This window comes from Lonchura striata, chromosome 2 (assembly GCF_050655825.1).
Source record: "Lonchura striata isolate lonStrDom1 chromosome 2, ASM5065582v1, whole genome shotgun sequence".
In the NCBI taxonomy this organism is placed as follows: Eukaryota; Metazoa; Chordata; class Aves; order Passeriformes; family Estrildidae; genus Lonchura; species Lonchura striata.
The window spans coordinates 148415382-148430669 of record NC_140704.1 but is presented as its reverse complement, the minus strand read 5'-3'; the positions used below and the strand labels follow the sequence as shown (position 1 = coordinate 148430669).

Sequence of the window (15288 nt, the reverse complement as noted above, 5' to 3'; positions counted from 1 at the left end):
GTTAGAAGAGCTCCTGGCACCTAGATTGTCAATCCAAATTTAGCTCTGACTAATTGAGGGCTGCTAATACAGCTGATTAACACTATCACAGTTTGTAAGGCCTGGATTATACATTCCTACTGGGTATTTATCCTTTATAAACATAGATAAAGGGGAACTTGGATGGGCTGAGAAGCTGAAGCTTCATAGAAACATGGCAGATTTGCATTTTCTAGCACTGCCTCCTTTGGAGAGCCTTTTGGATTTCTTTTAGGAGGTACTCAGCTCTCCTCTGGTGGGATAGGAAACCTAAATCTCTAAACACATATCTTCAGCCTGCAATCTCTCTTTTACTGCTGTACACTTTGGCTGGTCACCAAGTGAGTCCTAGAAACCCAGTCCAACGTCCTGAGCCCAGTTTCAGCCCATTCCTCCTGCAACACAGATCTTGAGAACAGTCCTCAATTGCATGACTGCTCTGATTAACAAACATGCAGAGAGAAGGGAAGATTTGTTTGGATTTGTCCTTATTTTACTCAGTACTTTGCAGCAAATTCTGGGTGCAAGCCTAGTGAAGATCTCTGCAAATATTTACTATTATATTTTTATTTTGATTATTAAGGGTCAAATTCAACAGGGTTTCTCAATCTCTTTCTTCACGTTTCAGCTTCATGCCTAAGAAAAGAAAATAAGAAAGAGAAGCAATTGGCAGTGCTGGCTACTGCAGGTAAGAGGCAGCACATCAGGAGCCCCAGCACCTGGGTGTTAATGGGAGGGGGATGTGCTGTGCTGGCCATGGAGGTGGCAGCAGATGGGCTCTGCTCCTGCAGACTCTGTGAGCCCCAACCCACCCCTGCTGAAAGGCCACCCCACCCAGGTTAACACCTGTCCTTCCCAAAATCTACTCTTCTCTTTTTCCTTTCTGTCCTTCCCAGATCTTCGTTCCCTTTTATTTTTCCTTTTCTCTATTCTATGCTGTGGACATGTGCTGCTTTCAGCCCTGGGGTGCAGCTTGCCTTCATACTGGCTATAAATAGTACTGATGTCATTGGAAAATTGCATTTCTCCCCAAATTCAATTTTGTTCTCATTTCAGCTTTCTGTGCTTCTTTTTCCATTCTGCTCTGTTCTTCCTCTCTCTGTCATTCTCACACACACCTTCCTCCCTCACACAGACACTGTACTGCTCTGCTTCTGCATGGCTTTGTGGGAGGGAAGCAAAAAAAAATCTTTGAAAATTTAACTTGAGAAAAACAAATAAGCAACATCAATATAAATAAAACATGTCAAGATAAAAAGTGTGATTTGGCTACAGCAAAATTATTCTGTTGTAGCAAGCAGTAAAGCCATCAATGTAGCTGAAAACCAAAAATCTGTATTTTCATGTAGGTTTGGGGAAAGTGCCTCACAAAAGGCACTTTCTCTGGCTTTTGTGACCTGCATGGTGAGATCTGCTGCTCTGTTGGCAGCAAACACCCATTGCCCAGCAGTGCAGGGCACCAGCATGCCAGGGCTGGCAGGCTCCTGCAGCTGCTCAAGGGCATGGTCAAGGGCACAGCTGGCAGACCTGAATTCTGGCCCACCCTTCTACTGTTGCTGTATCTTGCTATTTCCTAGACTCATCTCCGTGGTCCTGGAATTTTATTTTCCCATCAGGGTTTTTTTGGTGTGCCCCAAATGTACAAAATCTGCTCATTTTGGTTTTCCCGTTCTGGCAGATTGCTGGCACATGTGAGCAGTGGGTGCACAAGGGTGCACAGGGGTGCACAGCTGTTTCCTTGTGCCTTCATGCACCCCTTTTCTTTCAGAGCTGCCTGCAAAGTCCCTGGACCTGGCTGCTATTAACCTGACAGAGCTGGTGAATGGGATGCTGGGCACTGCACTCAGAGGTAATGGACAGGGCTGGGCAGGTCACAGCTGCCAGCCCAGCCATGCAGGAGAACAGGCACTACAAGTGTTAGCAGGAGAAGCTGTAAACATGTGCTGTCAGCCTCCAGAAATACTTCTAGGAGCATGTTACCTCTGTGCATTTATCATGCAGATGGCTGCCTACCCCAGAGAACTTGGAAATTAGTGTGGGTTTATATATAAACACAATAGAATTACTTGTGGGACGCCTTTCAAAAGCCTTTTCTAATCTAGTGTACATTTCAATTAAAAGAAAAACAAAATAAAAAGGAAGAAGCAGTACAAATGATACTTCCTTCAGTGGAAATGAGAATGGAATGAGTGTGATACTGGCACCTTGGGAATCCTTTAGACACTAAATGAGCAGAGTCAAAACATGCTGTTCTCACTATTTGTTCTCAGCACTAATAGCATGGACCTGTGTTTCTGCAGGTACCAAGAAACACTTCTCTTTGCTGAGCATCACCTCTTACAGCTCGTTTGCCTTCCACAAAGTGTCAGTCACCATTTACAACAGTGAGTGTTGGTTTGCTTGGCTCTGGAGCAGTTTGTCTCCCACAATACACTGATTTTTTTTCTCTGTCTCTCCCTCCAGTCTCTAATGCAAAAAATATTGACCCTGGCAAGTTCCCTATGCACTACTGCTACTGTTTGAATAATGTGACAAATGACTTGACAGGTGGGTACACAAAAGAGGTTGGCAATTGCATGTGCTTAAGCTGAATTATTTCCTTTGGAGCTGAAGGCTGTAGTCTGAATTCTGCAGACTTCATCCTTATGATTGCCACCACCACACTGAGGCCAACAGCCATAATTCATGACAAGTGGCTGCTCTAACTCCATAGCCTCATCTCAGGTGGCTGCAGCCAGCCAGTCTGGGATGGAGCCATCAGTCAAGTGACTGGTGTGGTTTGGCTGGCAAAAGGCCTCCTTGGAAATACAAATTGCAGCACAGGAGAGACAACCAGCACTATATGGTACCTTACCTTGGCCCCTTTTTCTCCCCTGAGATAAACCAGAGGAGATGGACAAGGGCTTCTCTGCACCAACAGAGAAACTTCCAGGAACCTCAGTGAGCCCAAGAGAAGTGAAACACGAGCACTAACACTTCATAGAACAGTTGAATGGAGTATAAATGTTGGGCAAACCCTTCACCTGAAATCCTCATTCACACCCCTGGTTTCACAGAATTTAATATTTCAGGAGGCATTTGAGTGTTTGGATTCTTTAGCTGGTTAATGTAAGGCATCAAGAGTAGATCAGCAGCTACAGACCAGACTCCAAACCCTCTGCCACACATGGTGACCCTGCAGAAGCCACAGTGGCTTTCATGGCATCTCACAAACCTTTATGGATAATTGCACAGTTTACCTCGGAGAATAACAAAGAAACTTTAATCTTTGTGCTGCAATTCCAGAATATCTTGGGGCTTGGAGCATTCTCCAGAGCAGTAAAAATTCAGTGCTCAAATTCAGCTCTCCCTAAGTGAGACCAGTGACCTGTCTCTGCTAGGAAGTTCCTCCACAGCACCACCAGCCTTTTCTTGGGCTGACATCTCAATCATCAGAATGCCTGAAGCAGACCCCAGAGGAAAAATCCAATGCCTTTTGGAAGCTCCTACACAGCAGACAGGCAATTACAGCAGGCAAGACCTGCAGGCTTTAGATCTCCTTCTACATTTAAACAGACTAAGGAGGGCATTACTTCAAAGTGTTCTCTTGAACAGATAAATTCCATTTAAGTTTGCTTTTAGACACACAGATGTCATTTTGGATATCATCTTTGAAACATACTTCTGAAAGTATTTTTGTGGTTTCTTTAGTCCTCTCCAGCAAAATATTTTAACCTTTAAAATATTTTAAACTTTTGTCATGTATGAGCATATATCTAAAATATCATCATATATAGGAGTGAATTTTTGACTACATGATAGGATATGTGTTTTCAATAATAAACTTCCTCTATTTGTTGTCTAGATTTTACAGCTCTACTTGTTGATATCATTGGAAACTCCACCAGTTATCTCACAGAAATTTTCAAATCCACTTCTATTCTATCAGGTTTGCATTTCCTTTGAACATTTATCATTGTCTTAACTGTCTCATTTACTCCTGGCATGAAAACAACCATAAAAATGTGGGTAAAAGCCTACAAGTCTTACTCAACAGCACTTTTCTTGCAACACATGGAACAAGATACATATATAATGTATATGTGTGCAATATAGAGATGTGCATGTTTCTATTTTATGTTGTTTGAATATTTTATAATTACTAAACTTGGTGGGTTTGAGAATTATTATAACATAATATTTTGAGCAATTCTAATTCACAGAGAATTAGTACGGGCTATTTTATCTGAAGATTTTTTTTCCATATAAAAATACTTGTAATTTAGTATTTTAATTAGATAGAAACTTTTTCCCTGAAGATACTAACATTTGGATTTGATCGTGGTTTGAGATTTTTGTCAAAAATTAGATCAGAAAGAAAATGTTTGGTCAGCTGCCATACCACATGCCATTTTTTATTTGTGTTTTCAACTGTTTAAGATATTTCCATGCAAGGAAAACTGGTAACAATGATATCTTTTATGGTTTTTTTTGCCTTTCAGTGCATCAGAGCAATGACTCTGATTGTATCTATATCTGTGTGATGGCAGGGCAGACAGGTAAAAGTTAAAACCTTTCCACTCAAAAATATTGCCTTAGTTTTCCTCAGTGATGATTTATACTGGAAACAAGCCTTTCTTGATATTTGTAAGCATTTCTATTTGCAGGGAAAAATCTGTCTGATTTTTTGGCATTACTAGATAAGACTCCTGTTATTAATTACACATTTTCCAGTAACACATCATCTGACCTGGGTAAGTACATCCTGGGGAATAAAAGAGAACAGGAAACAGAGTAAAAATCATGTCCAGATAGCTCTTGCAATGAGTACTCCATCCTAGTTACTACTACTATAAATATTATTTCATTTTTTATTATTGCTTATATATTTGCATAATATTATGCATTTGATTATAGTTAGAATAATATTTTACATTGTTGAAAATTTAATACAATAATTATATCATAAAGGTAAGCCGATTTTACAAACATTTAAATTATTTGTTATAAACCTGCTGGGATGAGAGCTTTTAGAGAATTCAGCATTGGGCTGGGGAGGGTCTCTAGTGCTCTTAAATCTGACTGCGTGCCTTCCATAGCTCTCAGCACAAATGACCTCCTACTTTCACATGGGTTACATTCAGAGTGCAGGTGAATCCATTCAGTCATTGTCCTGTGTCTCCTCCACCCCAAACTGCTTTGCCAGTTTAAGCTGCACTTCAGGTGCTCATCTTTCACTGTTGCCCATCACTATCTCCCATTTCCAAGCATAAATTAATTCAGGCAGACTGAAATCAGTGGCAAGTTGTACTGAAAGCTGTGGGATGTTTCTCTCCTTTTACAAACAAACAAAAAAAGATGACACTTGGCCAAAGCCCCCTTTAATTAGAAACAACAGCTGCTTCTATGGTAGCAGAACCTGATTCCTTTCCTTTTTCCCACACAATTTGCAGTGGATAGAGAGTGCTCTAACTTTGTCTTCTCATAATTCCAATACCTAGATTCAATTTTCTCAAGTTTCGTGAAATTGCAGGAAGACCCAAACAAGACACTGGATTCATCAGCAGACTATGTGTGGACTTTTAAATGTGAGCAAATATTCTCAGACCTAAATCTGTGTTCCCCTTGATTAATGTCTTGACAAGTGATCTTGTATATTTGCTGCAGTTAACTGTGATGTTAACTCCAAATAAAGGGTAGCATAAAATTTCTCTGAATCAGCAAATGATGTCAATAATGCATTAAAGAGCTGGAGGATAGAAAAACTCTTGTGAAAAGCCATTTTACCAGAAAAAAATAAGTTTCTAAAGAGGCAGAGAAGAAGAGAAAAATTGATTGTTGATTAAAAAAAGAAAAGGAAAAAAGAAAAAAAAATATATAAACTATTTCCTCTTCTTTTCTGTGGTAATTTTTGCTGTATTATTCTCTATTTCTTTCTATGACATTCAGTTGTACCTGAGCATTTCATAAACTTTAGTACATTTAACTTTGCTATGGGGCTACAAAATAGAAAAGTGCTGCTCTGCCCCATTTTGGAACCAAAAAGCAAGGCTTTGCTCCTGCTCACTTGTAGTAGAAATCAATAGAAATTCTGACCTTGACTTCATGCCTCCTTGTCACTGCAGCTGCATCTCTCTCCTACAAAATGCCTGCATTTCCTGTAGGCAGTCTGCTGTCTTTTATAACTTTTTTTTTTTAATTTCCTAAACCACATGCCCACCTTTCTTATCACTCATAGCCACGAGTGTCTGTTCTCAAACTGCAGCATCTGCCCTCCAGTACCTGCCTGCTCACCTTCAATCAGACAAGACCTTTCTCTCTTTCTACTGCAGTGAAGCAGTTCAGGAAATTAAGCACAAATTACGTCAAGAAAAAAAACAAAACCCTGCAGAAACATTGCAGTTTCTCTCTTTGTTTATGAAAACTCACACATTAAAATGTTCTCAGTTAAAATTTCAAACATTATTGAAGCTCCCTGTGTTTTCATATTTAAAACAAAATGGACAAGTGCCTGCTTAAGTGCCATAGAAGCACTCAAGGGGTAGATGGGATGTTCTGGGTGTATTTTGGATATTATTCTCCCCTGGTGTGTTGCAGTTGCTGCTGCCTTGGGGCACCAGCACCCCCAGTGTGCTGGTCCCCTTTCTGTGTCTCTCTTGCTTCTCCAGCTACCAGGACCCCTCTCGCCCAGAAAGGAGGGGGACTCCCCACCACGAAGTTCCCACTGTGGCCAAAGACAGCTGGAGCCAAAGGATCGTGGTTTCCATCACCCCATGGGGATGCTCCCAGGCCCCAAGGCATGGCCAGACCTCCTCTGAGCCCTGGGGGCAGCTTGGCCCCATCACCAGCCCTGCAGCCCAGCCCCAGTGAGTATGGCCAGGAACCTGCCCCCTGCACTGCCCTGGGGTTTGCCAAGTGTCTCTGGGTGGAGGCTGGGGAGCCCTTCAGGGACACCCACTCTGGGTCACCAGTGAGTTGATTGTTGCAGAAATGTCAAAATCAGCTATAGGTTCAATCCTGTAGGTTCTTATCTTTAGGGGAATAACCTGGTCTTGCTTCCCACAAATACTTCTGCCACTTGGATCTTCCTTCACATTTAGCTCCAAATTTGGTGAGCAGACCTGTGAAAAAGCAATAGAGAAATGCTTCTTTTGGTTTCTTGATGCCTTTTTGAAATCCTGCCCTTCTCTAGTGCATAGGCTATTCAAGTTCTAGTCAAGTGCAGTTTTTGTCCTTCCTATTTCATCCTGGCATTTTCATATGTCACTGGCAGTACTGGGTGAGGGGCTCTGGCTGTTGAGCTGTCTCACACGTAGCAGTTCTTCTCAGCAGACAGATAAATAATAAAGGAAGGGTGTGTCTGTTCCCACAGCTGACACGTCCATGTTTTGGATGCAGTCAGTGTCTCCACAAGAAACCAGCCAACTGATGCAAACAGAGCCAGGTAAGACTGGTCTGGATAGCAACAAAGTGTGTCAGTTGGCACATTTATGAAATAGAAAGTAATATATAGAAATAAATGACTGACAATGTGTTTATACATCACTGTCTATGTAAATATTTATTAATGAACTGTGAGTTCAGGCTTAGTTTTTTTATTCTTTTCTGTTGCTCCTTTAACCAAGCTGCCTTTTTGTTTTAAGGTGCCAAAGCAAGTTCTATTCTTTTCCCTCTCCTTAGATTTGCCTTCCACAGTACTGTCTCTGCCACCTTCCTACCGACCTGGTGTCACACTGAAACTTTACTCAGCTACCAGTAAGTAAATGTACCTCATGCAGAAAAAAGAGCAGTAGGTTTGAAACCCATGCAAGATAGTAACATTCCCATGCAGAAAAAACGTACATGGTTAATTAGCTTGTGATGGTTTATGTATGTAAACCACCCCAAATATCCAAGGGACTGCTTCCCATTTGCTTGTGAATTGTACAAAACTGCAAATTCAAAACATGGGTCATATTGTGGTGCTAGAATAGCTACTCTGTGTGGCAATTTTAGCATTCTTAAAAGTCATTCCAAAAGAAAATATCATGCTTTAAATCCCATCATAAATAAAATTATGGAACCAGCTCATGCCACATGAAACTCCCAGAACTGTTCTGAATTTACAACACCGCAAACTACTTCCTCAGCTTAAAAAGGATCATCATCAGCTAGATTTTCATGAAAGCTCCATTCTCATCTGCTTGTGTTTCTGTGTGGTGGCTGTTTAAGAGAAGAATGGATGCTGGATAGTGCAAAGGTAACATATCAGCCTGACCTGCAGGTATCTTCAGTATCCTTTAGGCTTGATATTTTAGATAAAACCAGAAGAGTCTAAGGAACTGAAATGCTGGGACTTCCATTTTCATGGTCATCTTTTTAGCTCTTGTAGTGCTATTAAATTCTGAAATCAGATTTAATTCTCTGTCATCTTACTTCTGTTTAAAGGACTCTAAATACCAGAGTCCTCCTCTCGTGCAAAACTATAGACCCTGGAGAACCTAGGATGCTTTGAAAAGGGGGAAAACATGGATTTCAGTGAGATGGATGAATTGGAGTCACCAAATGCCTCTCTGTGAGAAACCATGGAGGCACAGGCTGCCTGCCTGATTCTAACAATCATACATTTGGGGAAATAAATCCAGCACTGGGATCCCTAAGTAAGAAAGGGCACCCACATTGCTCAGAGGGATGAGTAATGATTCCAATTATTCATTTCTTTAATCACAGAAGTGGGTGTCAACCAATAAAACATGTAAATGTGCATGTCAGAGTGTGCAGGGAGGGATATTTTGAGTCTGAATCATTCACAGTAACCATGACATTGGTCTTCACTGGCAGCAAAATTTAATCTCAGTGTCACAGAGATGTGATATTGAATTAATAAAAGAACTGTCTGTTTACTGCAAAAGCTGGTCACTTCACTGCCCCTGACAATAATGTGGCAATTTGAAACACACGTGAGGAAGTCTCTGCACAGGAGCTGTGGTTCTTGCCTTTTCTGGTCTCTTGACTAATTCAATTGCTTAAGAAAGAGAACTTTTAGAAAAAAAAGTTCTGAAATAAATTCCTACTTATACTTATCTTTATGAACTTATGTACTGAACACAAAAAAAATACATTTCACAGTAGAAATTTATTACAGAAGAGATATAAAGCATCACTATGAATGGGTGAAAATTTAAATTTCAATTATATTTCAATTATACTATGCAATAAAAAAAAATAAATAGAATATTAATTGAAAAAGAATTTCATCATTAAACAAATACAGTATTGTGCAAATACAGTGTTCATTTAAAGTGATTGTCAGAAATGAATTTCCAAATCAATTTCCTGCACTTTCAGCATTTTTGTTTGACTTCTCTTTCCCACATAGATGATTCCAAATTGAAATTACCAACATTCAATTTGCAGGTAGATAAAACTGAATTTCTGCTAGCAAAACACATAGCTTGAGTAAAGCATTTAATACCTGGTTGGCAGGATAGGAGGACCCACTTCTGCAGAGGCTGAAATCTGTAGGAGGGTGGCCTTCAGCAACTTTTAATTATTCATCAACTTTATTATTTCTCATCAATTTTAACATTACTTTTCTGGAACAACTTATATTAAAACCTCGTTGTCCCATGCTCTGATATTTGGTTATTAACATGAAGTGTGTTTACTTAAGCAAGGAATCATTAATTTTTAATTTACTCCATGTAGGAGAATATCAAGGTGTGTCAAATGCTATTAAGTGGACAAAGCCTAATGGCATTCATGTGAAATTGCTGAGATGGAGATAAATGGGGCTTCCTCTTGCCCATCTTTGGCTAATTTCACCTGATATTTGTGTAGTGCCTTCCACACAGCTGGCTTTCAGAGCAGCCTGTGAGTTTGGGAGCTGCCAGGCTCTGTGCCTTGCCCCTCACATACTCCTGCTATCTTGGTCAAGCACTGCCAGGAGAGAAATAGTTTCATAGCAATGAAACTAGTTTCTCTTTCAGATTGGTAGAGTCTTGATTTTCCTCCTGCCCAAGAATGCCATTTTATATTAAATTTCTTGTCAGCACTAGATGACTCAAGCTTATTTCAACAGGACTTCATTAGTCCAAATTTAACCTTCATAACCTCTGCTATCACATAACATAGCACTGCCCAGAGCCATGAAGTGTGTGAGACATGTGAACCTGGAAATGCAATTACACTGGCTAAGGGGATTATATTCAGCAGGTAAGGCAGTTTATCCACACATGGCCAAAGCCTGCTGCTACTTACACAAAAATGGAAAAAATAGTTGACTATCACACCATGGCTTGCTTTCTTTCTTTCTTTCTTTCTTTCTTTCTTTCTCTCTCTCTCTCTTTCTCTCTTTCTCTCTTTCTCTCTCTCTCTCTTTCTCTCTCTCTCTCTCTCTCTCTCTCTTTCTTTCTCTCTCTCTTTCTTTCTCTCTCTCTTTCTTTCTCTCTCTTTCTCTCTTTCTCTCTTTCTCTCTTTCTCTCTCTCTTTCTCTCTCTCTTTCTTTCTTTCTTTTTCTTTCTTTCTCTCTCTTTTTCTTTCACTTCTCTCCACCTTTCCCCTTCCCTTCCCTTCCCTTCCCTTCCCTTCCCTTCCCTTCCCTTCCCTTCCCTTCCCTTCCCTTCCCTTCCCTTCCCTTCCCTTCCCTTCCCTTCCCTTCCCTTCCCTTCCCTTCCCTTCCCTTCCCTTCCCTTCCCTTCCCTTCCCTTCCCTTCCCTTCCCTTCCCTTCCCTTCCCTTCCCTTCCTTTCCCTTCCCTTCCCTTCCCTTCCCTTCCCTTCCCTTCCCTTCCCTTCCCTTCCCTTCCCTTCCCTTCCCTTCCCTTCCCTTCCCTTCCCTTCCCTTCCCTTCCCTTCCCTTCCCTTCCCTTCCCTTCCCTTCCCTTCCCTTCCCTTCCCTTCCCTTCCCTTCCCTTCCCTTCCCTTCCCTTCCCTTCCCTTCCCTTCCCTTTTTTCCTTTCTTTTCTTTCTCATTCTGCCCTTCCTGCCTTCCCAGAATGGCATTTTCAGGGATATCACTTATTTGTTGAAGTAGGGAAGGCATTGCTTTGGACACCACAGCCCAGATAAGGTAGAGCAGGAAATTTAGTGGTACAAGCATTTGGACTAGTTCAGAGTTGTGTTTTCTGCCCAGGGTGCCCACAGGCGATGCTCAGAGAGCCCCGTGTGACCTCACCTCCTGTCACCCTCATGGTGCAGAAGATCAGCCCCTGTGTGATGGAGCTCTGTAGGTTCTTTCAGCTGTGCCTCTGTGTTGGTCAGAGAAGATATTCCAGAAAGGAAGCCATGAGGTAAAACCTGGCACTATTTTTTCTTTCTCTGTCTGCTTAAAATCTCTGTCTCCTTCAGGCTTTTTTTTTTTTTTTTTTCCCAAATGACAATTTTCAATCAGCAATGATTATTTTGGAGGGTCTGTGGCCACTGGCTGAGACCCAAATGTGTCTCAGTGCACTGATCAGGAGCCAATCTGGCTTCAGTATTCCAGCCCGGTGAAAAAAGCCCAGCTGCATCTTTCCAAACATCTAATGGCATCATTGAGGTTGGAATCTAGATTTTTATTTCCATATTTAGTTATAGCAGCATGATATACTGAGCTTATCATAGAATCACAGATTGGTTTGAGTTGGAAGGGATCTGAAGACCACTTAGATCCAACTCTGCTGCCATGGGCAGGGACACATTCTGCTGGACCAGGTCGCTCCAAGCCAAATCCAACCTGACCTTGAGCACTTCCAGGGATGGGGCATCCACAGCTTCTCTGGGCAACCTGTGCCACTGTCTCACCACCCTCAAAGTAAAGAATTTCTGCCTAATATGTCACTAAACCTGCCCTCTTTCAGCCTAAAGCCATTCCTCCTCATCTTATCAGTACCTGCCCTTGTCCAAAGTCCCTCTCCTTATGAAAGATAACAAACCTCTTATCTTTAACTGCATCTCCTATCTGTAACTACATCTTCAGATACTGTGTTGAATACTATTCCTGGTTTGTGAAAAATGCCAGTTATGTCTGCGAAAGAGTCAAAAGAGTTGCTTACTCCCACAGTAAGTACATTTTCACTTTATATCTCTTTATCTCTACATACTTTGTTATGAAGATATAACAAAGATTTTTGTATATCCACAGAGTATTTGCTGTCTTTCATCAGATAGATATCTTAACTGATAATGATTTTTAAAGGATTAAACAAATTATTTTACCTTTTTGCATGTTTTAATATTTCCTTGTAAAACCTCTTCTAACTAATATTTTCTTGTGTTCTTCCAGCATTAAAGCAAAAATGCCTTAAAAACATCTGCACAACTGTTTAGAGCACTGAGAAAATTTACTGCAAGTTGGAAGACCGGTGGCAGTTTTAGTTTTCTGTTTGATTTCTCAGTGTAAAAGTCAGAAAGCAGCAACTTGCAAGTATTTGAAATCAGACAAGCTATTAACCACATGTTAACCTAGAAATGTCTTCTCCTCCAAGGCATTGTAAAAATAATGTGTAAAATACAGAGATATTTTATACAAGTGATGTAACTGCAATAAAAGCACTGAAAGGCTTTAAAAAGTCTAATTTTATAAAGGATATTTACCTGGTTGGCTAGTGAATGTGAATAGTTTCTATTTATTTTACTGACATTTGAGACATAGTAGTCAAAATTAACAAATGCAAAGTAATTTAAAAGCAACCTGAAATACTGAAGACAAACAGGACTCTCTGGTATTAAATATATGCAGATTATCTTCTAAATCAAAAACTTCTATTACTTTAGCAATTCCTGTTGTTCAGTGTCAACCCAGGAAGTGACAGCATCTCTTGTACTTTGAGATATATTTGTGTGAGCTCACTAGGATTAGAGAAACCTTGAATTATAAAATTAGTTGGAAAGGACCTTAAAGAAACCTCACCAGATCAGGTTGCTCAGGTGAGATTGCCCCTTCCAACCCAGCTTTCATTTCCTTTATATGCAAGTATGCCGAACTAAAACCAGTTCTAAAATAATGAAAGAATAACCACATCAATTTCATGTCCCATATTTTTCTATGCTGCAGCAACATTATGCTACTATCTACCCAAAGTATGCCATCAAGCCATTCATACTGTTTTTAAATAAGAAGTTTATCTGCACTATAGCTGCTGCACATTGATGTTTCATTGAAGAAAGATGTGTTCAAAGGCAAAGCCAAAGAGAAAAATGGCAATATAAAGAATATAAGCAATGCTGGAGAGGTGAGATGCAGTAGTTCTCTTCCAAAATACATTCCACTGTTGAGCTCAACAGCATGAGAGAAGAACTTGTGTTATGTCAAAGAGCAGGATAGATTGGAGTGGTACCAATTACAGCAGACATTGAAAGTAATAAAAGAATGGAATAAACAGGAGTGTCCATACAGTGAGCATATGCTGGGTATAAGACCTGCTGCTATCCAGAAGGACTTTAACAAGCTGGAGCAATGGGCCAACAAGAACTTCACAAAGTTCAAGAAGTGCCCTAACATGGCCGTGGTGCTGCCCTGCTGTGGGAGGTCTCACCCTGTTGGAGCAGCTCTCAGCTTGTGCCCATTGCCTCTTGTCATGCCACTGAGCACCACTGGACAGAGACTGGCTCTGTCCCTTTGCACCCTCCCCTTGAGGGTTTACTGGATTGATGAGATCCCCCCAAGACTCCTCTAGTGAAGAGTCCCAGCTCTCTTGTCCCCTCCTCATGAGAGATGTTCTAGTCCCTTCATCATCTCTGTGCCCCTCCTCTGAACTGTCACAAGTTTTCCCATGTCTGTCCTGTACTGGGAAGCCCAGAACTGGACACAGCTCTGCAGGTGTGGCTTTACCAGTGCAGCGTAGAGGGGCAGGACCCCCTCCCTCAACCTGCAGGCAGCACTTTGCCCAGTGCAGGACATCCTGAGCCTTCTCTGCTGCAAGGGCACACCTCTCACTCCTGTTCAACCCTGTGTCCAGCAGGACACCAGGTCCTTTTCTACCAGGCTGCTTCCCAGATAGGTGGTCACCAGCACATATTAGTGTATGAGGCCGTATCTCCACGTGCAGGACTTGGCACTTCTTGTTGAACCTCATGGAGCTCCTGTTGAGGTCCTTCTGCATGGCAGCGTGACCCTTTGAAATGCCAGTCCCTGACCCCAGTCCAGTGTCACCTGCCAGCCCGCTGAGGGTGCCTTCTGCCCCATCACCCAGGTCATTCATGGAGATGCTAAGCAGGGCTGGATCCCACACTGACTGCTGGAATGCACCACCAGGCACTGACTTCCAAACAGGCTTTGTGCCACTGGCCACAGCCCTTGGAGCCCCACCAGTTCGTTTTCAACCACCTCCCCAGGCACATCCAGCTCAGATATCAACAGCTTGTAAGATCTCCATGAATATCTTACAGGTGACCATGAAGGCCTTCCTGAAAACCTTGTAGGTCACAGAGTCAAAGGGCCTTTTGCTCATGTAAGTATTTTTACAATTCCCAGTTGTCAGACTTCTCACTTCTCCATGCTACAATTCAGTGGACAGTTTGTCTCTGTTGATGGACTCTGAAGGGTAGCTGTGCCTGGCCCTGGCAGAAAGCACACCCTCCTAATGAAAAACTGCCTGCCCAAAGCTCACTGAATCAACCTTCTCCTGCATTTCACTCAGCCTTGGATCAGAGCCACTGTGGATAGATTCAAGAAGACTTCCCAACCCTGAGGAATGCAGTGTTTAAAGCTGTGTAAACTCTCACTCATCTTTCATCACCAAACACTACCTCTTGATAAGCTATTAAAGCCACATTCACATGCCCAAGAGATTTTGTGAGTGATTAATAACAATGGGATGACTGTTATTTAATTAGAGCCAGGAGTATTAGGAAAAGTTATTATATGGTGAAGGCACCTGCAGAACAGACTTCTCAGTATAGATCCTTTACATGGCTGGAGCCATATTACCAGATACACTGTGGGCATAATCACTCCAAGGAATCTCATGGAAGAATTAATTAATAAATGTTGAAGTGGGTTTGATAAAGGAAGTGATCACATGGGTGAGGTCCATATCCAAGTGGGTATAAATAAGTTAGTACTGGCTTTGCTGATATTCATTTGTCTTCCATCCAGCTGCTTTGGGATAATACCCTTAAGGTAAGTCTGTCTGGATGTTCTCTATAATAAGGGAAGCAAGAAGAAAACAATGTAGAATAAGCTATGAGATTTGGGAAAATAGAATATAAATATTTACAGCTGTTAGATTTATAATCTCACTTCTTGATGAAATATTACACAATTTTCTAATGGAAATGAATTCCATATTTGAATTCAGAAAAGCAGATAATAATCATCAGGTACATATTTG

The 15288-nt window shown here is 41.4% G+C and overlaps 1 protein-coding gene across 1 annotated transcript in view; it reads left to right on the top strand.

Moving 5' to 3' along the window:
- HHLA1 (HHLA1 neighbor of OC90) overlaps window positions 1-15288 on the top strand; it is a 28808-nt gene that overhangs the window by 9704 nt on the left and 3816 nt on the right. The window contains exons 4-17 of the mRNA XM_085573989.1: window positions 647-706; window positions 1787-1867; window positions 2319-2402; window positions 2482-2565; window positions 3863-3946; window positions 4500-4556; window positions 4665-4751; window positions 5499-5585; window positions 6666-6863; window positions 7370-7441; window positions 7678-7752; window positions 11109-11265; window positions 11934-12016; window positions 12240-15077. Coding sequence (XP_085430115.1) covers window positions 647-706; window positions 1787-1867; window positions 2319-2402; window positions 2482-2565; window positions 3863-3946; window positions 4500-4556; window positions 4665-4751; window positions 5499-5585; window positions 6666-6863; window positions 7370-7441; window positions 7678-7752; window positions 11109-11265; window positions 11934-12016; window positions 12240-12283 — 1253 coding nt within the window. The 3' untranslated portion in view covers window positions 12284-15077. The remainder of the gene's footprint in view (window positions 1-646; window positions 707-1786; window positions 1868-2318; window positions 2403-2481; window positions 2566-3862; window positions 3947-4499; window positions 4557-4664; window positions 4752-5498; window positions 5586-6665; window positions 6864-7369; window positions 7442-7677; window positions 7753-11108; window positions 11266-11933; window positions 12017-12239; window positions 15078-15288) is intronic.